Genomic DNA, 22,114 nt, shown 5'->3' with positions numbered 1-22,114 from the left:
TGATGAGTTTTGGATGAAACACACGTGAACATGTATTTTGCGCGTGGTGCACAATATTGCACTGTACATGCGGCAGCAAATCAATACACACAACCACATGAATATACAATGAGGCACGCACGTACACACGCACAAAGCATACAAGCAAACACAGACTTGTGTTTGATATTTACGTAACATCAGCACACATCTGCATGAGTCAAATGAGTCAGATCTCCCCAGGAGTTGCTTTAGAGTATCCACAACCCCCCCCCCGCATGCACACAACCCGCTGATCCACGCTACATACAGCACTCTGCTTCATACTGGTGATGACTGGGCGTGTTTATCCATGCGTGTGTGTATGTGCATGTGTGTATGTGGGGGGGCCCTGGTGCAGGCCAGAACAGGGGGGAAAGAAGGATGATGCCAGCAGGGGATACTGGCATTACTTAGGCGTTAATTGTTTTGCACTTCAAAGTCTGTAGTTCCCCCAGAGGGCCGCGCATCACTAAGACCCCATACATATGCATTAATAGGGATTATGATAGGGAAGGCCTGGTGCTAAACAACACTAGGCTGAACAGTTACAGTATGTATGTATGTGATGCGTGTGTGGTTGTGGGTTGCCTGCGTGTGTGTCTTTGTGTACATGTGATTGTCACACTTGTGTATCTACGACTATGTACTGTATATTTGTTGTTTTATTTATTGTAAGAGGGTGTGTCGGTACTGCATATACACACACACACACACACACATACATACATACATACATACATACATACATACATACATACATACATACATACATACATACATACATACATACATACATACATACATACATACATACATACATACGTGTGTGTGTGTGTGTGTGTGTGTGTGTGTGTGTGTGTGTGTGTGTGTGTGGGGGGGGGGTGTGTGTGTGTGTGTGTGTGTGTGTAGTGTACACTCCGTCTGGGTTATCATATCCTGGGAGACTGTGCAGATAAAGCATGCATGGAAGTGATTAATGTCATTGCCTTGCAGCGGTGTGCACAATGAGTGGTGAACTCCTCGCTTTAGTCTTCCACTGGCTGCAATGCAATTCTGACTGTACCCGTATGCGTGGGAGTGAACCTGTGCACGCGTGTGCGTGTGTGTGTGTGTGTGTGTTAGTGTCAAAGTTGGGAGATGATGAGAAGATGCGAGTTATGCCACCCCCCGCCCCCTCTCCCCCCCCCAAAGAGCCCCAAGCTGATTTAAAAGATGATGGTGGTGGATGGTTCAGGAGAGAAGGGGAAACATATCCTTTATCCTTTTCTTAATCCCATATTCGCCTCACTTTGAATCTTTCATCCACATCACATGTCTCTGTCTGTTTCTTTGTTTGTGACGCTATACCCAACCATAGCACGCTCCTCACTTTCAGTGCTTTATCTTTGTCTGTGCCCACGTCTTTCTCTGTCCGCACTTTCTGTCTCTTTCTCTCTCCAAAAGTCCCCGCTTAGTGTGTTCCACAATTGTATTGCATACAGCATTGGTTCTCAAATTGGGTCCGGGCCCCCTGGTAACCCCCCCCCCCCCCCCCCCCCCCCCAAGGGACCCCCAGTGGTCCTTGGGGGGGGGGGTTACCAGGGGGCCCCCAGTTAAATTAGTTAATATAGTGTCACAATCATTTTAACCAGTTTATACATAATTTATAAAAAAGCTCATAGCGTGGCACCGAGTGCCGCGCTGAGCTTGTAGATCTGCTATTTTTGAAAAATCCCTGGCACAGAATATTTTTGAGATGGGGATCCGCAGCCAAACACACATCATTTTGGGGGTCCTTGACATGAAAAGATTTGAGAACCACTGCTACACAGTGTTGAGCTGGGTGGAAACAGTAGTCAGCCAGGGACAGGGGAGGGTGCGGGGATGGTATACTGTAAGTTGAGTGGACAGACTGGACCCTTTTTCACCCGGTGCCAATTTTCTAAGTGATCCTGGGCGCTACACCCCCCCCCCCCACAGCCTATGGAGCCCAGGGCCGAGCTCATGCCTCCTTCAATGCATGAGAGCCAACTGACCTTCTTGTCACCTGACAGGGGGGAGTTTCCCCGGTAGGACGTAGCGTGTGGAAGGAACACGCTACGAACCAACCAGTTCCCTTCCCCTCCGTCAGGCTGTCATGGGGGAGGCGGTATAGCGACCAGGATTACTACATGTTTAGGGTATTAACAGCAGCCAATCATAACACACTAACATACATTATGTGCTGATATTTTAGCAGCTTATGAAAAGCTTTTACTTTAGGACTACTAGGGAGAATACAGCTTATAGCAATGGGCAAATAGTGTCAAGTGCCATTACTATTTTGGTTATCATTGTTCTGTTGTACTGTAGCAAACACAAAATAAGTTACAGACATGAGCACAAAACAATTAGGCCTGCCGATTTGCATGAATGCATGACACACAAAACATTGATTACAAATAAGCTCAAGCACGGAGTGAATGTTTCAAATAGACAGAAAAAAACCCAGTTCTAAAACAACAATCAGTACAGTGATCAGCGTGAGAAACAACTCATAATCGTCTCATAACCCATTAACACAACGGGTGCCAGCATTTTATTAAAACATTACTTTGAGTGCCAGATATCTCGCCGTTTGTAACGCTGTGCAGTGCTGTTTATAGCTGTGGACTCCACGGCGAGCACCCACACGCAAACAATGGATGCGTGCACGACGATCGATGGTCCTGGCTAACTTTTGGAGTACGTATTGCCCCTCAAAAACACGATTCATTTGTGCAAAGAATAATAATAATCATTGCCGTTTCAATAAGGCTTCGCACTACTGTGCAGGCCCTAATAAAAATACAATTTAATAAAAAGCACAGCAGAGAAAAACTCATGGAGTAACTGCTACAGTGCCTGCACAAATCGGCATTGCTAGGCACGCTGGCAACAGTTTGTGTTGTAAGACCAGAACTCTGAACAGCCTAAATAAAGTGTGAAGATGTCTTTACACGTCCACTTCAAAGCTGTAGCCTGCTGCCAATGGATTTTAGAAAAAAGGGAGGGAATGGAATATAGAAACAAAGAGGAAATGAGAGACAGCGATGGAGGTATAGAGAGAGATAATCCGTTTTCTGAAACTCAGGTCTTTCTCAATAAACACATGAAGAGCAGCCACAATGGCTTAGGCTACTGCCAAATGCAGAGGAATGGACAAATTCCCTCAGTAGCCTGTCATGAAATACCCAGCTCTTTAACCAATCAGAAACAAGGAGACACAGATGAACCAAGATCTTTCGGTCAACAATTTACAGCCTTCATAACACCACCAGGAGAAGTAAATACACATAAACTGACAGGAAAGAAACAACACACCTGTAAACAGTGTGACAAGAGTTTCAGTAGGTTAAGTGAGCTGAAGACCCACTACCGTATCCACACTGGAGAAAAACCTTTCCACTGTAAACAATGTGAAAGTAGTTTCAGTCAGTTAAGTAACCTGAAGAAACATCAGCGTATCCACACTGGAGAAAAACCTTTCCATTGTAAACAGTGTGACAAGAGTTTCAGTGAGTTAGGTAGTCTACGGACACACCTGCGTATCCACACTGGAGAAAAACCTTTCTATTGTAAACAGTGTGACAAGAGTTTCAATCGCTTAGATGAACTAAAGAAACACCAGCGTGTCCACACTGGAGAAAAACCTTTCCACTGTAAACAGTGTGACAAGAGTTTCAATGTGTTGGGTAATCTGAGGACACACCTGCGTATCCACACTGGAGAAAAACCTTTCTATTGTAAACAGTGTGACAAGAGTTTCAGTCAATTAGGTAACCTGACGGCACACCTGCGTATCCACAGTGGAGAGAAACCCTTCCACTGTAAACAATGTGACAAGAGTTTCAGACGTTTGTATAGTCTGAAGAGACACCACTGTATCCACACTAGAGAAAAACAAAACAGTGTGACAAGAGTGTCAGTGAGTTAGGTAGTCTAAAGAAACACCAACTTATCCACAGTGGAGAAAAACCGACAAGAGTTTCAGTCGGTTAAGTCAATTGCAGACACACCACCGTATCCACAGTGGAGAAAAATCATTCCACAGTAAACAATGTGACAATGTGACAAAACAATGTGTCAAGAGCCTGATGGAGGAGAAGGGAACTGGTTGGAATAACGTGTTCCTTCCACGCGCTACGTCCAACCAGGGAAACTCCCCCCTGTCAGATGACAAGAAGGTCAATTTTCTCTCATGCATTGAAGGAGGCATGAGCTCGGCCCTGGCCTCCCTAGGCTGGTGAGGGGAGTGTAGCGCCCAGGATCACTTAGAAAATTGGCACCGGGTGAAAAATAAGGGTTACAAAATCGCGGGATAAAAATTTAAAAAAATAATAAATAAAAAGCTGTCTGGGAGGGTCTCGTCTATATCCACCAGAACAAAAACATTTTTACAGCTATCGTCCATTCTGTTGTAGCCGGCAGTTGAATATGGCTTGTTTAAAAAAAAAAAAAAAAATGTTTTTCTACATCTCATAACGAGGAGTGGACGGAAGTGAATCTTTTGGGATGACATCACATCCGTCCATTCCTTCCCATTCATATATCATTCATAGGTTGCGGAAGAGTACCCTCTAGCGTTTTTTTTTATTGAGGAAATCTCTGTCAATGTCGTTGCGTTGGATTTGAAATGACGGAAATTTCCATCAAAGGCAGGGAATGTGTTAAGAATACAGATTACATGGCAAGAAAAAAGTACTGCAGATACAGCATGATTGCAAGACATCACAGTCAAAGCAACACCATCAGTAAGTTGGCAAAAAAAAACTATAAATAAGATAATGCAACATCATACAATATACAACACTATACACCCTCAGCAGTGCTAGCAGAGTGCAAGACAAAGGAAAGAAAACAAGAGAACCCACAGTAAGCATGCCTAATAGAGCACATACCATACTGAAACTGCTCGTTTCTAGAGTTGTTCCGATACTCAATTCAATTCAATTCAATCTTTATTTATTTTCCGATACTGATACCAGTATCGGAAAAGCTTCCGATACTAAAGTATCGGAAAAGCTTCCAATAGTAAAGTATCGGAAAATCTTCCGATACTAAAGTATCGGAGAAGCTTCCAATACTGCCTAAAATGCTGGTATCGGTATTGCCGAGTATGCCAGTCTATGCCAATCTGATACCATGTTATTTATCACATGATGATGTCATTTTCAGTCATCAATTACCTTGTATTTTGAATGCTTCAGTCGATGTTTCACTACTGTTTTATACTCTTACTGTATTATTTGTGTTATTATTTTACTAACTTGGAGCTGCACTTGAACAATTATTAATGTTTTTTTATTATTTTAATTCCTAGATCAGTGGTTCTCAAACTTTCAAGGACACCCGTAACATGCCCGGACATATTGCCGGGCATGGACCTTTACAAGTCCATTTGGTTCCATTTGTACACTCTCAGGCTTACAGACCTGCAGTGCGAGAGTCCATTTAGAACTTTGAGAACCACTCACCTATATTTTTTTGTGTTATGTAAATGCTTAAGCCCCCCCCCCCCCTCTGTATCCCTATTGGCTGGGCTTTAACTCTTTGACTGCCAGAGTATTTTCATAAAGTACTCCCCCAGTGCCAGCGATTTTCGTGTTTTTTTGTTTTGTTATTTTGTTATTTAATTTTCATATAGTTTGTCTAGCTGCGGTTTTGAACACATACGATGGTTCCACCAGCAGAGAGCAGCAAATAGACACCTTCATCAGCTCGCTGACTCGCTGCCCCCCCCCCCAAACAGAGCCAAACAGTGAAATACGTCAAACCGGATGTGACGTGTTCTCAGATTCTCCGATCGGCCAAAATTACGATGTGATACACGACAGCGATGACTGTTCGTCACCCAGACTATAGATTATAGAAGTGGACCTCTCCGTTCGTTTTTTATACCGTGTGAAAAAACGTGTGTTTCCCTATTCTGGCCGAAAATGACCGGGAAAAAAGAAAAGAAAACCGGAAACGGAATCTGCGTCATAAAACCGGATGCAGGTGTGGGTGAAGTAAGTGGAACTCGAAACCTAGAATGAAAAATAATCAGAATAGCGCGATCAGAGATTAAACAACGCGTCGACGGCCAACTGGACAAACTAGCAATTGACGCGTTATCGAGTCAACCGCAGTCAAAGAGTTAAACAGCCATAATTCCAGTTCCCAGCATGCTAAACTTCCCAAACTTGGTAGGTGCTCTTAGACGGCCAATAGGGACAGGCTGTAATTGATTAAGGCTGGAATTTCAAAAGGGCACCTATTGCTGGCGCCGGCCGGATGATGTATTTTTTTTTTACATTTCTACCCAGATTTAGAGGAATATCTCATTTTAAATGAACACTATGAATCGAGGGTTATACTGAAAAAAAGAACTCCACAAACATGAACAATATTCATTCAAAATATACTGTCACTGATGATCTATATGAGCAATTCAGCATATTACTCTACAACAATGGGACACAACCTTCTTGCCCTGATCACATTGACAAAAAAAACTATCTTTGCCAGAACAGCCACAACAACCACCCAGCCTGCCCAAACAATCCAGTATAGCCTTAAATTACTGGTTAACAATGTAAAATGAGCAGTTTCCGTTATTAAGTATTTAAGTAGCCTTCCATTGCCACCGCCATCACAGTATTGGACTAAGCTTCACTCAGCTGTATCTAAATTTGTATGGAATGGGAAACGTCCACGTCTTAAACTTTCTTTATTGCAGCGAGCCAGGGCTGATGGCGGCCTTTCATTGCCCAATTTCAAATTATATTATTGGGCCTTCACCCTTCGTCCCCTTTTAAAATGGTTTGACTCGGCAACTACAGTCTCATGGCGAGAGCTTGAGGAGAGTTTGGTACATCCTATTGGGTTGAGAGATCTTATCTATTGAAATATAACTACTAATCAATGCAAAGTTCGCTTTGGGCCAATAATGTCTCAGCTGGTAGCAGTGTGGAGGGCAGCAGAAAAAACGTGCAAGATTGATTTGAAATGGAATCTATTTTCCCCAGTGTTTAATAATCAAGGACTTTTGTTGGAGGGACGTCCCATTTGCTTTCCTAGGTGGAGTTCCAAGGGGATTCATACATTGGGTGATCTATTTGATGAGAATGGATTGCGTTAATTTCAGAATTTATGTGACACATTTAATTTGCCAGGTACCTCATTTTTTTTTTATTTACAACTGAGAACAGCCATGAGGACTTATGGAGTTCCATGGCAGACTTCCCTTACAATGCACCCTTACATTCATCTGTGATGTTAGTAGATCAAGAGGCCTCGTTTCCACATTGTATGCATTTTTATCAGAATCTAATTATGGGTCCCTAGCTGTAGATACTTTATGGAGGAATGATATAGTGAATTTGGATCCTGATTTGAATTGGGACACGGTTTGGTCTAATATATTGCTGTCTTCTAGGAATCCAGATTCATTTAAATTTTGTTCACCGAACATATTTGACTCCCCGTAGATTATGTGCTATGAGGATTTTGAATAGCCCCAACTGCACATTTTGTACTCCAAATGTTATTGGTACCTTTTTTCACATGGTCTGGGAATGTCCAAATGTTTCCTCTTTTTGGATTATGGTTGCAGCTAAACTGTCATTACTTTTGGGAACTGATATCACACCTTCTCCATCTGTATTTATCTTAAATGATGTGTGTACACCTGAACTGCACACACAAGCGCATCTTCTTTGCTGGCTTAACAGCGGCAAAAAAAATGGTAGCTACGAGGTGGAAACATACCTTAACATTTCGCCAATGGGCTTTAACGTTTTTAGATATTGTTTATTTAGAACTGTCAACGGCGAGGTTACATGGAGCAAGTGAGAGGAACATTGATATGTGGTCTAACTTCGCAGATAAGCTTAAAGGAGAATTCCGGACAAATTAAGTGTTATCTTTGATGTCTCGTTACTCACCTAACGACTTGAAAAGTGGCATTCTTTTTTTCCATATATTCCCCTGTCGTCATTTTTTAAACCCCCTCCGTTGTCATAATGGGAGCGCGTGGGTAAGGGAAATTCGTCTATTATAACCGACGCAAAGTTGTTTTTTTCTCTACTAGTATACTAGTAGAGTCTCATGATAGTCAAACATGCGTTGAAACTATCTGCGAGGCTGCCGTCAATGGCGAACGAGTTAACACTGGTTGCTTGTTTCCAGAATCTGGCAACACGAGTTGCCAGGTTCTGGAAAGAAACAAGCATCCAGTGTTAGAATCCAATTTGTCCGGAATTCTCCTTTAAAGGCTTGGTTTAAAGGGCAAGACCACTTTGGTAGAGGTTTGGGTTGTGTAGTTACCTTGCCATGATGTAACTCCAAAGGTGGGCAAGAAATAAAAAATAATTGCTCCATTGATTAGAAATTGATAATTCAAAATATGCTCCCCATTGACTTACATTGTATGGTAAAACAGCTCTCAAAGTCACTATTTTAGCACGTAAACGAACGCAAACAAAGTTGATTCAGACAATATAGAACATCACCAAACCCAGTACTGTTTTTTTTTTAATGAAAATGTCAACTTCCTGTTGATTTTGCCATTTTTAATAAGTAGAAAACCTGGACTGGATCCGCGGATCCAGATCTTCAAATAGTAAAATCAACAGGAAGTTGAAATTTTTATTAAAAAAACAAACAGTACTGGGTTTGGTGATGCTCTATATTGTCTGAATCAGCTTTGTTTGTGTTCATTTATGTGCTAAAAGAGTGACTTTGAGAGCTGTTTTACCATACAATGTAAGTCAATGAGGAGCATATTTTTGAATTATCAATTTCTAATCAATGGAGCAATTATTTTTGATTTCTTGCCCACCTTTGGAGTTACATCATGGCAAGGTAACTACACAACCCAAACCTCTACCAAAGTGGTCTTACCCTTTAAGTGTTGTACACAGTACTGTGACCTTGCACAGGTAGGCACGGTGTTTGGCTCTTGCATTTAGAGACATTGTTGGTCCGGGGAGGGGTGGGTGGGTTTATTTTTATTATTATTTTTATTATTATTTTAATTAACCTTCTGTGTTGTTTTTACGTTGTGTATGTGTTTGTATCTTGTTTTTGTTGAAAAATGTATCCATTCAAACAAAATTAATATGATAATAAAAACAATTGATAACAAAAAAAAAAGTATTTAAGTAGCCTTAGATATAGTATAGTAATTTATCGATTTTGAAATCCTTTATCTCTACGAGAGTCTTATCTACCACCCCTCCAGATTGCCCTGGAATGTCAGCTCCAAAGCCCGTACTTCTCCAAACATGTACAAATGCTAAATATAAGGTGCTTACCCGCTTGCCCCAAATGTTAACTCGGTGTCCGTTGTGTTTGTGTAATGTATTAGTCCATATTTTTCAATAAAGAAGTGTTTTGTTCCCGTCTGTGGCCGAACGCCATTTTCCCCCCTTGTTTACTTCCTGTTTACATTGAGTGTAATTCCGGATTTCACCGGATGCGCCCCGTCACCACCGCCCATTGGCCGACAGAATTGGCCACAGACGGGATTAAAACACTTCTTTATTGAAAGATATGGACTAATACATTGCACAAACACGCCTTACACCGAGTTAACATTTGGGGCAAGCGGTTAAGCACCTTATATTTAGCATTTGTACATGTTTGGAGAAGTACGGTCTTTGGAGCTGACATTCCAGGGCAATCTGGGGGGGTGGTAGGTAGCTAAGACTCTCGTAGAGATAAAACATGTTAAAATCGATAAAATACATCTACGAGTCTTTATCTAAGGCTATATTAGATAAAGAGAGAGAGGAAATGAACAGTATAATAATTTTTCGTCCACAAATACCTACTGTATCTGTCTCAAATTAAGACGGATCACTGATTGTCTGCGCTTCTCTGTGTGCGTCTGCTCTCCTCGTTGATTGGACAATGGACATGTGAGTGCGTGCGCCCGGCAGGGTTAGGTTTCGATTGGACATATACTTCATTGCGCGCTGTATCGCGTACCGGAAATAGCCGATCTACAAGCTCACAACGCGTCGCGCTGGGACGCGTTGTGAGCTTGTAGATTGGCTATAATTCTGTGCGTGACACAGCGCTCAATTAGGTATACTCAAACTTTACTGGAGATGCGGGGTTTAGAGAGTAAGAAAGGGGCAATTCTCTTAGCCTTGAATGCTGCCTTCGAGTAGGGCATTTGAGTTTTTTCACCATTTATTTTTCACCATAATAAATGCTGCATTTTCTACCAACGGGTAAAAGGGCAGGGGCTCAAGCCCCCTTTCATGTCTATGTGTGCACGTGCATGCCCCTCTGTATTCTATTGGCTGGGCTTTAAACAGCTATAACTGCAGTTCCCAGCATGCTAAAGGCCCCAAACTTGGTGGGTGCTCTTAGACGGTGACCATTGCTCTTATCAGCGTAAATAGAGTAGTACCGCCTGAATACCAGCACCCACACGTCAAATAGAGTAGTACCGTCTGAATATCAGTGCCCACACATCAAATACAGTAGTACCGCCTGAATACCAACACCCACACATCAAATAGAGTAGTACCGCCTGAATACAGCTGGGTGACCTACCTTCAAGTGGCGCTGTTGAGCAGCCTTGAAATGAATGGACAGGGATTTAACATTGTTCCTCTAGTTCATATATAGATTAATGAAATTAACTCATCATAGGCACCTCTCACTTAACACTGGGTGTGACTTTTTTCTGAGCAATTAGTCTACTGAGCGAGCTGAGCAACCATTGTGTGCCTCGTTATACAGGGAAGATGAATCTACCCTGCTGCTAAACCTTCCCACAATCTCCAAGTGAAGGGGATTTGAGTGGTTGTCCATAAGAGGAAGATGAAGACGACTTTGAGTTGGATGAAATCAAACAGCAGATTGTGTTCTGATGACACGGCTAATGAGGAGGATAAAGACACTGAGTCCAGTGGAGCGACTGTTTCCGGTGTAGTAACTGTTGCTATCAGACTTATTTTAATTATCATCATCAGTTGATATTGTAGCAGTTGGCACTGATCATCCAGCGGAAGTGGAAAAGAGAAGAAACTTTGATTGTAAATGCCAATAAAGACGAAAGCAGAATTCAGAACGGCAACCTGTGTCTTGCAGTTAAACATTGTCTCCAGAATTGATCGATGAGAATGTACACAGCAGCATTGTCAAAAGACCACAGAGGCATGTTTCTTATGGGAATTATAAAGGTGTGTATTAATGATTCAGTAATGACTCAACCCACCAAGAAAGCGAAAGTTTCAAAAATCAACATACAGGATGCATGCATGCATGCATGCATGCATGTAAGTATGTATGTATGTATGTATGTATGTATGTATGTATGTATGTATGTATGTATGTAAGCCTGTAACTCAGTTTTATTTTTTTGCATTGAAAACCATCCGTTTTCAGCGGACCAAAGCCCCAAAATGGCGGATCGCGGTTGGAACGTTATTGTCCCTGTGGATTCACAGATCCCTCCGCCTACTCACAGGAACTTTGTTTTGTGTTTTCTTTTTACACAATGTATCTTCCACAGCGTTTCAACGATCGTTGATTTAAGGTAAAATAACGCTGGCATGGGGATAGAAAACTATGTTTAATATCTTGGCAGCGGTGTCTTCTTAAGATAGGTCAACTATTGCACACACACTGATCCACGTTTATCTTGACACCAGGATGAGGCGAAAAACAAGAACGTTTGTGCAAACTGTACGAACGAACAAATCATTTTGATAAAGGTAGGGTAAGTGATATTTTTTGATAAAAAAAAAAGTAAAAATGTTAAAGCACTTCTGATAGCATTGCTATATAGAGTGTTTGTTCAGTAACAGGAGTCTCCCCATCTCTCCAGCTGTTTAATAAACGTAAAATAAATTTTCAGGTGGGTTGCTGCAAACTTTCAGCCAATCAGGAGAGAGTACCCATTTATCAGCTTAATTTTGATAGTGTTCCAGTTCTAATTGTGTCTGCTCATTTCTTTGTGTCATCGCTTCCAATTTCACCTGTTTAATCTGTATCCTGCCTGAGTTCTCCATCCTGATTGGATACAATTGGTACTCCCGACTTGAAAATGCATTTTCTGCTTAATAAAGAGCTGGAGTAGAGACTCCTACTACTGAACAAACACTCTATAGTAATGAGTACTATCAAAATATAGAGCTATTTAACATATATTTTAACCAAAGAAAATCACTTGCCCTATACCTTTAAGTAGTCTCAGAGGCAGGATGCATCTCCACAAAACAAGTAGTAGGCAGGAAATGTTTCAATGTACGACTATGCAGCAGGCGGCCGGTGCTTGTGGAACACCCTGCCTGCCAGAGTGCTTCTTCAAGCTTTCAAATTAGATCGTCCAAAACTTAATTTCAGACGCATGCATTTTAATGAGCTGCCTTCATCTCTGGCCAATTTAAAGAGGAAAACAGTCCCACGACTGCTTGCTGCTGCAAACGAGAAGAAAGATAAGGCAGCCCTCTAATGCATCACATGACGGCCCGCTGAAATGAAATCTGACATCAAACTTTTGCTAAATTTAGAGCAGCCAATTATTTCCCCCATTTTTCTCCCAATTCTCCTCATTTTTCTCCCAATTTATTCGTCATGCAAATTCCTGAATTCCCCACAGTCTTGTCACTACTTTTTTCCACCTGCCAGTGAGGAGCTTCATAGGGAGGGCGGGTGAACGCCCTACAACCCAGTTCAACATCCCCGCTGACAGGGCTAACCTGTAGGAGTAACTGGTGCGACAGATAGCTCATTGTGCTCGTATGGACGCCCTGGCTAAGCCGGAGGCACCGCAGAGGATTCAAATCCACAGTCTCTGCTGTGGTGGACAGGAACTTGAGGTCTGCGTCAACCAAGCGCTAAAATCTGACACTTTAAAAGTTGAAATGAAGCCAGACCCACTGTGGCACCTCACTTGTTTTCTGCTAGAGAAATTAAAGTAGGGACCACTGGTGTTCTTTTACATATGGTTCAATTGACGTAATCCATCATCGGCAAACTTGGTTGCATACATACATGCAAAACACAGTATTATGGATTAAAATATTGCACTACATTAAAGTGGACATACCGTTATATGTCAGACTATTGCTATTACACCAGTTGTCAGTTCACACTATACACTACACACGCTGTTGGAACGAAATGAGGAAAAACACTGCATCTAACCTTTCAACTTGTTTAGTCAGGAAGGATCTATGTTCTGTCTTCATAATAGGAGAGAAGATCACATCATGATCTCTCTGTGTTGATAGGGTCACTCAAAGCTGTCATGGTTTACAGATTTTATAGTTTTTTATCATATTACCATCAAATATCCAGGATGTTATGTTATTACAGTGCCCACAGAGGCTCACTAACTTTCTGGAGGCTAGTAGCAATTCATGCAAATCAATGTAATCTACTCAGACCAGAAGTATACAACCATGTTCTTACCTGTGTTATCTGGGCCTCTCTGATTGGCTGCAGGGCTGACAGCTTGTATGGGTTGGCTGAACATGAGGGTTGACCTCTGACCCTGTCCCGGTCCTCTGCCCATGGTTGAGCCTGCTGTTGTCCTAGTAACAGCTCCCAAGCCCAATCGAAGCCCTCGGCCAGTGCGAAGCAGGCTGCCACCACCGCCAGCCTGGGCAGCCACTTTGTGACGCTGGGGGTCCTCGGCAGTGCTACCACCATAGCTGGCCATTCTGCCCGTCTAGAATTCAAAATAATGGCAGTTGATATGATATTAGAACTGCAAACATTTTAGCACTTAAACCCTAGGCTACTTAGTTGACTGGAGTCCCGCAGGGCTCTATACTAGGCTGCCATCCTGTTTTCGCTTCACTAAACATCTTCTTGAAATTAGCAATCTACAAGCCCGCAATGCGTGACGTTATGACGCACTGCAAGCTGGTAGATTGCAATTTTCACCAAATGTAATGTTTGTCCCAGAATAGGGATGCTGGGGTTCAAATAAGCTGCACAGGGCTCTTAGTGGGGCGATAGTGCACTTGGTGATACAAGCAAGAAATTTGGCACAGATGACCTTCATATGACCCTAATTGATAATCAACCTCTGGCCACGCAGAAGATTTCAAGATGGCCACCACCAGTTTTCAAAATGGCTGCAACTGGGCCAATGTTTTGGACTATATCACTTTGCTGGGGCTTATTTTAATATATGAGAATATGTTCTGAAGGTATTTCTACCAAGTAAGATAAAAAATAACATTAGGTTCCAATATGGCGGCATGTTTTCCAATATGCCTGCCGATAAATTGCAGAAATGTGCATCTGCATATGGTTTATCCACATGAGCTTGTAGTACATGTATTTGTATTAATTACCATACACAGAATCCATTTATGGAACATTTTAAAGTGATTTATAGTTTGGTAAAGCTTAGTGCTTACTTTTTGTTTTGTTATTAAGTCATTATAAACACTTTCTCATTTACAATGGTGGCTAGGCAAGTGACAGGCCAGTGTACTAGCAACTGCAACCACAGAGGGGTGTGCAGATAAGTCCAAACTTAAAGCATTTGCAGTGGCCAGAACATGCCTTTCTACATCCACATCGTGTCAGCTCTTGGCATGATTTGGCCACTGCCAGAAGATCCGTCCAGTGTGGAAGCCAGGTTCTGTCCTTCTGGTGCCATCCCCAGAGGATTGGACTTGGCAAAACAGGACTGCACAAGAGTGACTGGCCCCATATATGTCCTGCTTGGAATGCAGCTCTCTTGCAGTGTTCCTTCAGAGCAGCACTTGTTGGTGGAATGCAGTCATATGATCGCTGCTTTCTTGCAAATAAGTCCAGTCGTGCCTCATTCACTTCCTTGTAGGAACTACTTCTATCGTACATGTGTACTATGAACTCCTCAATGACTTGCATAGGTTAATCATTTACTGCAACAGGTGTTGAACCTAATTTGGAGAAGTCTGTCTGCCATGCTGACCTTTTTCCCTTTCCATGGAAGGACGAAACTGTATGGCATCCGCTGAATGCATGAAAGAAGCAAAGACCTGATGACTATGATTCAATAGCTGATGTAATTTCATGAACGGGGATCCATCTGAGGTCCTTCCCTCCTTCCAAAGGCAATCCACAGCTAATTCAAGCCAAGTCTTAAAACAAGTGAAACTGTTATGTCAACAATGCCAGTATCTGAGGCAGAGCTGCAGAGGATAGCATCTGACACACCATGATTCGCAGCTCAGATACTGATGTTGTTGTCATAGCAGTTACACTTGTTCATATTAAGTAAGTCTGAGAGACTTATTGTCAGTATCAGCTGAGAACGCAGGAGTCTTATAGACCCCTGGTATTGCTGAGGTGGAGCGCCACACTCACCGTACCTACTCATACACTGAGTTGCCGGTGCCCAGGATTGAACCCATGACCATGTGATCCGAAGGTGCTACCGACTGAGCTACCCAGACACAAAGACTTGGCTTGAAAAAGCTGCCGAAGGACCTCAGATGGATTCCTGTTCATGATATTGCATCAGCTATTGGATCAAAGTCATCAGGTCTTTGGTTCTTCCATGCATTCAGCAGATACCATAGTTTTGTCCTTCCACGGAAAGAGAAAAAGGTCAGCACCCGTTTGAGAAAATATCCATATATATCCATGTTTTTGTATTTATTGGTGAACATATTGAAACATCTGTTGCCCTAGGTCATTAAAAAGCTACTAAATCACTTTAAAATGTGCTATAAATGGATTATGTGTATGGTAATTACATGTGCTACAAGCTCATGTGGATTAACCATCAGCAGATGTTTCTGCAATATATCGGCAGCCATAAGGATAAGGATAAGGATAAGGATAATTCCTTTTAACAGGTCGTTCATGAAAGTCCTTGCGGTCTTGTTTCCAATGAGAACCTGTGAGCAATTGGGGTTAAGAGTCTTGCTCAGGGACAAATTTCATATCATCGGCACATATGCTGGGATAGCCTGGAATCGAACCTGGGGCAACCAGGGCCAGCTGGTTCCCTAGGCGGGCTCACTAACCACTCAGCTATGGCCGCCCATATTGGGAAATTTGCCGCCATATTGGAGCCTAATGTTATTTTTTTATCTTACTTGGTAGAAATACCTCCAGAACATATTCTCTTATATTAGAATAAGGGGGAAATCAAAGATTCACAGCCCCAGCAAAGTGATATGGTCCAAAATGTTGGCCCAGTTGCAGCCATTTTGAAAACTGGTGGTGGCCATCTTGAAATCTTAGGAATTCTGCGTGGCCAGAGGTTGATTATCAATTAGGGTCATATGAAGGTCATCTGTGCCAAATTTCTCGCTTGTATCACCAAGTGCACTATCGTGTATTGAAAATGGCAATTTCCCGCCGTACTATCTCTGGCTATTATATTTTCGAGCCTGATGTTCATTATTTTAAAGTATTTATTAAATATTTCAAACTGAAGTATTATTGCTACAGTAGATCTCATTCTTTATTTGCTAGCTCCCTATGCAAGTCTAGAAATGTTATGAATGTATACTGCATGAGACGTGCTTTGTGATGTGTGAAGATTTTACGATATTTGGACAGATGTTGGTCCATTTCTTATCAAACACATTCTGTAAGAAAAAATATGACTTTAACAAAGGTTATGTGGCAGCATTGCTACATATAGGAATGACTTCACAATCACATTGCCATGTTCAGCAGGCTATATCCAATACAGTAGATGAATCTGCTGCAGTGTAGTTCAGCTTGCAGCCTGACTGAACATTCATAAAGCCAGATAAAACATAATTTTATCATTTTATTAGAAGGGCTCCCTCTTTCATAATGCACATATGCTGTGAGGGAGAAGATAATAATATAAAGGGACCGTGAAAAAAAACATGGATCAAATGAAATCTGACAGCTTGAGGGAAATCTAATCAAAAACGGAGCACTTGATCCAAGGAGTTACTGCTTCTTGTGGATCAAGAAGTGGTATTTTGAAATACCACTTGCAGGGGGGGGGGGGGGGGGGACCTGTCTATCATGTGTATTCTGTACAACTAGGGTTCATATGTTAGCAGAGAATAACACATCAAGGAGATACAAGCCACTTTGCCCACTTCATTGTCTCCAATACATTTGGTCTAAAATCTAATTATAAAAATGCAATAAAAGCCTGGTGATATAGCCTAGGGTTTAAGGGGACTTCCACTGATATTTAATGTCAATCTTAAATGTGGAGAATCTGACAAACTTTACACATCCCAATGTGTGCATCGAAAGCCCACTCTTTTTCCAGTGTGGGCTCTGGGCACAACACATTGCAAAGGGTAATATCTCCCTTTGCAAAGGGAGATATTTCATTTTTAATGAGAAGGAATAGCGATGCCAAGGAGACAGTCAAAGGGAGAGCTAGTAAGTACTGGGGGGGACCCTGACATTGAGTCCTAACACTAACCCAGCTGGGTTATTCTGGAGGAGTAGTGTCTTAACCACTACGCCACCAGTTACAATTACAGACAAATGGAATATATGTATTTTCTGTATTCAACAAACTGTCATGCAGTGTCTCTGCATTTAAATGTAGCATGAAACAATGTAATCATCAATTTAATGAATAATGTAATCAGAGTCAATAAGCAACCCCTTGAAACCGATTATACTAACAGCTTTGAAATTATGTTGTTAAAATGGCTCAAGTTGATTAATTCTAAATAGAATAATTTAATGTGGGGTAAATATAGTACGAGGTGTGTCAGAAACATAACAGGACTGTGGCAGCCACGCTCATGACTCAATGCTAATTGAGTAACCGCTTATGTCACTGTGTTGCACAACATCTCACCACTATTTTGCTATAATATTGTTCACTTTTCTCACTCTATGCTTCTGTTCCAGGCTGTTGTGTAATTACACTGCTGTTACCCTCCGTCACACAACTGGAGGTGGCACAAACATGGAGGAAAGAATCAATTTGAAATTCCTGGTTAAATTGGGTTTGGGTTAGGGTTAGGGTTTGGGTTAAAAGCTTAACCTTGTATATTGAAATTCAACCGGTTATTCAGAGCCAAATAATGTCAATAGCAGGCAGCAATTCACAAGGCAAGATGATAACTGATAATATTATGTCTGCAAGCTTTATCTTTGAGCTTATTAAGCTATATGTTTACAATAATAAGATAGTATGCTGAAGACAAGTACTATTGATCCATACTGTGATTGCATTGTAAATTAATTCACCCAATCTTAACCATGTGCCTGAGCTGTGCCCTCATCAGGTATGCATTGGATCTCAGCATGAAGTCTAATGTGTTTTTTCTAGCCAGTGAAATGGGAATCAATATAATGTAGGGCTGCAGTAGCAATTGGACTGCAAACTGTGCTTTCCTGCATGGAAGAGTTGTAAAGGACACGCACGCACGCACACACGCACACGCACGCACGCACGCGCGCACACGCGCACACGCGCACACGCACACGCACACGCACACACACACACACACACACACAACAATTACTATTGCAATATCACTTACCTCTGATGGTGTGTACTTGTCATTAAGCGGCCCGTAGAAGTTGTCCGCCTTGCTGCCCAGTTTGGGCGGTGCCGTGTGGCTGTGGGGGTGTGTGTGTGGAGCAGTGTGAGTGTGTGGAGGAGGAAGGGTGTGCATGTGTCCAGGGGGCCTGATGCTCCTGCCTAGCATTCCCGATGAGAACATGCTGTTTGTCTGCACCTCCTGCCGGTACTTTTCGTAGAGCAGGTTGGAAGCGCTCAGCACCGGGGCTCCTCTGGTCTCCGCCGTGGATTTGGACGGGTCCATGGGCGCGTCTTTAGCTGAGCTGGGCACTTGCGTTTGGTAGGCCGAGAGCCTGGATGGCAGAGACGACACCTGGTATGGCCCGTCGACAGCCTGCGGCTTGACTTGGGGATTCTTCCTAATGTAGGTGATGATTTTTGGACGGACTCCTTTAGGTTTTGGGGTGTATTTAGGAGATAAGGACCTCTCTCTGGAGATGGGGGCGGGGGAACTCTGCTGGTTATGAAGAGGCGCTTTGGGGATTCCCGTTGTGCTGATGTTAGTTTTGACTGGCGGTCTTAGGCCACTGCTGCTGTAGCCCTGAGAGGATGCGTCTGCAGGCGGGCCGCCCCCTGGCTGGGGGGGTCTCAACACCCCAGTGACTGTCCTGGAGGTGAGGTACATCGAGGGTTGTCTACGTGGAGAGCTCTGGGGTGTCCTGAGAGGGGATTGGGGAGGTGTGGATGCCCTGGATTCAAACCCGGACATGTTGGGGCTGGAACAGTTCCTGCGGTGTGTGAGTTGGTTCTGGGGCCTCTTCTCTAGGGCGGAGGCAGGCTGCTTACCCACGGGCAGAGCCTCTCTCTGGGCAACCTGGCTGAGCTGTCTGGGTGGTGGCGCTCCCCCGGCGGAGCTGTAGAGGTGGGAGACATCTGAGGGCTCCCGGAGGGATGACCTTATATTCCTTCTGTTGATTCCACGTCGCTGGGAGTCTGGGGAGGGGGAGGGCGATGGCGTTTGCCCCGTCCGTTTGTGCTGTGCCTCGGTTGTTGGCTCCGATAAGCTCCTCCCTCTCTCCGTCTCAGTCTGGCAGAGGGGTCGCACGAGCTGTTGTCGTCGGGGAGGCAGCACCCTCTCCTCGAACCCTGCCTTCCTCCTTTGGCCTAAACCTCCTTCAGAGGAGGAAAACCCATTTCTAGGGTGACCCCCATCCTCATGTCTCTGACTCTGCTTGTAGTATTCGAGATGACCCTCTAGCTCACGTTGTGTCTGATATTGCAGAGCTGGAGGATTCCAGTTAGGATCTGCAAGGGGCGCCCTTCTCCTAGTCTGGGCTGAGGTAGTGGTGTTGGGGGGGTAAAGGTCTGTCTTAGGGCTGGACAGAGACATGAAGGACTGAGCCTCTCCACTGTTGTCCAAAGCGCTCGCCAGGCTCCCGCTCAGGGCCACAGCGGACAGACAGGAGACAAATACGTTTGTCTCAGACTTGGACTCCTTCAGACCTCCCCTGCGTCTCTCCATGTCTTTTCCTCCACTGGATCTGCCATCGACCCTCTCTCCTGAACTCGTGACACACGTGTCTAGCTCTTCAGAGCTGCGACAGGCCTTCCTCCTTTCTATCGCGGCCCCCACCTTGTTGCTGTCGTTGTCATTTCTACGTGCGCCTACCGACGCAGAACTGGCAGTGGAGCTGGAGGATATGGACATCAGACCCTCGTCTTTTCCATCCTTCATGCTCCCTCCATCATCCTCCTCCTCTTCTTCGTCCTCCCCTGGATCCCTCTGTCCCATGAAGGTGTGGATCTCCTGGCACTCCAACCGCTCAAACTCACGGACCTCAGGCTCCACGCACCGCTGCTCCGAGCCCCAGATCAGGACTTTGTCCTGGGCATCACTCTGAAAGACTAAGGGGGGTAGAGGGCTGGTTCTGTACCTAGCTTCCCCTGCCACCCTTCCCTCTCGCTCCCCATCACCCGCTGACATTAACTGGTTAGCGTTGTCGTCTCCAGGCTGAGAGAGGTGGAACTGAGTCTTCCTGTTGGTCCTCATCTCCTCTCCAGTGACATTGACCCTCAGTCCCTGGAAAGTAGTTGGGGTACTCATGGTGGACAGATTCTGGCGGTGCTCTCAAAGACACCTGTGGTGTGCCAGGGTCATGTACGGAGTTACTTCCGGCTTCTTGTTTGTTGGCTCCCTGTGGTGGTGTTGACTTTTGAAAGGGACAAATGTCATCTCACTTCTTCACCGGAGCAATCCTTTGCCTTTACCTTGTTTTGTGCTTTGTTCCAAAAGTTCTCAACTCCCCAGGCGTGTGTTCATGTCCCTTCCAGCTGAAACACAAAAACAGAAAAAAGCAAGATCAAAAACAACGTAAGTCTAGAGGCAACTGCTTTGTGTTCATGGAACATTAGCACCAACTGCATAGTATTTCAGGCATCATTTCAGTCCTTTAGAGACCTGGACAAACAGTCCAGATTTGTCATGCTTCTAATCTCATTTCATATCTCTTCTCTCCCACAATGGTTCCATCTTGGCTTTCCTTCACGGAATAAGTGTCTGTATATTCTGCCATACCTTGTTTTTGTCTATGCCCATGTTCTTTGTTGTTTTATGTGAGGTTGTCTCTGCACCAACACAACTTCCATAGCCTCTACGTGTCAACAGTGTTTCTAAAGATCTAATGTCTTTGCTGTTTGTGTCTATTTGTGTCTGTCCAACTATTCAAGACAGTGCCATGTATACCTCTGAATGCTCACTACAGTAACAAGATTTATTTTTAGATGTATTTTTGGGCTTTTGTGCCTTTATTGACAGTAGGCTGAAATGGGGAGAGCGAGATGGGGAGTGGCATCCAGCAAAGGCCGTCAGGATCGGGACTCGAACCCGCGACACACCGTCAGGCTACACTGAGGTGCCTGGACCGCAGCAGAGGAGCTTGATCTTTCCCCTGAATACATTTGTTATTTGTTTTGAATGCACGGCAGCACAACCTCACTCACTCAGTGTGCACTAGATCAATTACTTTTAGGATTACATATTATCATAATGAACTTAACTGTGGTAATAATGTTCCATGTCATAACCAGCAAGAGTCATCTAGCAGCAAGAATGGGGAGCGCAATTACCGGATGAAGATGGATGGTGTTTGTGCGGGGGCAGAAGGAGAGGACTCAGAGGAGATATGTGGAGAGAGAAGAGGAGACGTGTGAGCCTGCAGAATGCTTGGTGGTGACTGGTGAGAGGAAAGAATCACCCTGGGGATGGGTGGCTTAGCCACTTAGAGGAAGGAAGGAGAGGGTGAGAAGTATTTTGCAATGAGCTCTACAGAGACTTAGAGAATCGAGGCCAAATGACGGGATCAGAATGAGAATAAACTAGTATTTGACATTTGGTACAGAAAAATATACATACCAGCATGTGTAATTAAGCAAGTAAGTGGGTCATAATGTGTGGCTGTCTGTCTGTATGTGTGCCAGTATATGACAGTGCACATACAACGCAACATATGCCTTAGATAGCATATATATTTTATTATTAGTTTTCATCATCTGATCAGAATAGCCTTTGCAACTTTTATTTTAAAGTTTTATTTAAACATAATAAATAGAAGAAAATGTGCACGGTATGTATGTGACACGGAGCAAAGAGTGTAGGAG

At 43.5% G+C, this 22,114-nt stretch overlaps 1 protein-coding gene across 1 annotated transcript in view; it reads right to left on the bottom strand.

Moving 5' to 3' along the window:
* The window catches only part of mtus2a (microtubule associated tumor suppressor candidate 2a), a gene marked incomplete at both ends in the record, with an annotated part of 63,656 nt that extends 43,095 nt beyond the window's left edge, over positions 1-20,561 (bottom strand). The window contains 2 exon segments of the mRNA XM_080435954.1: positions 13,438-13,696; positions 18,477-20,561. Coding sequence (XP_080292080.1) covers positions 13,438-13,696; positions 18,477-20,561 — 2,344 coding nt within the window.
* Between the last annotated feature and the right edge of the window lie 1,553 nt (positions 20,562-22,114).

The sequence above is a fragment of the Gymnoscopelus braueri genome, assembly GCF_963280865.1.
Source record: "Gymnoscopelus braueri genome assembly, chromosome: 8".
NCBI lineage: Eukaryota > Metazoa > Chordata > Actinopteri > Myctophiformes > Myctophidae > Gymnoscopelus > Gymnoscopelus braueri.
This window is presented reverse-complemented; position numbering and strand designations above follow the sequence as displayed.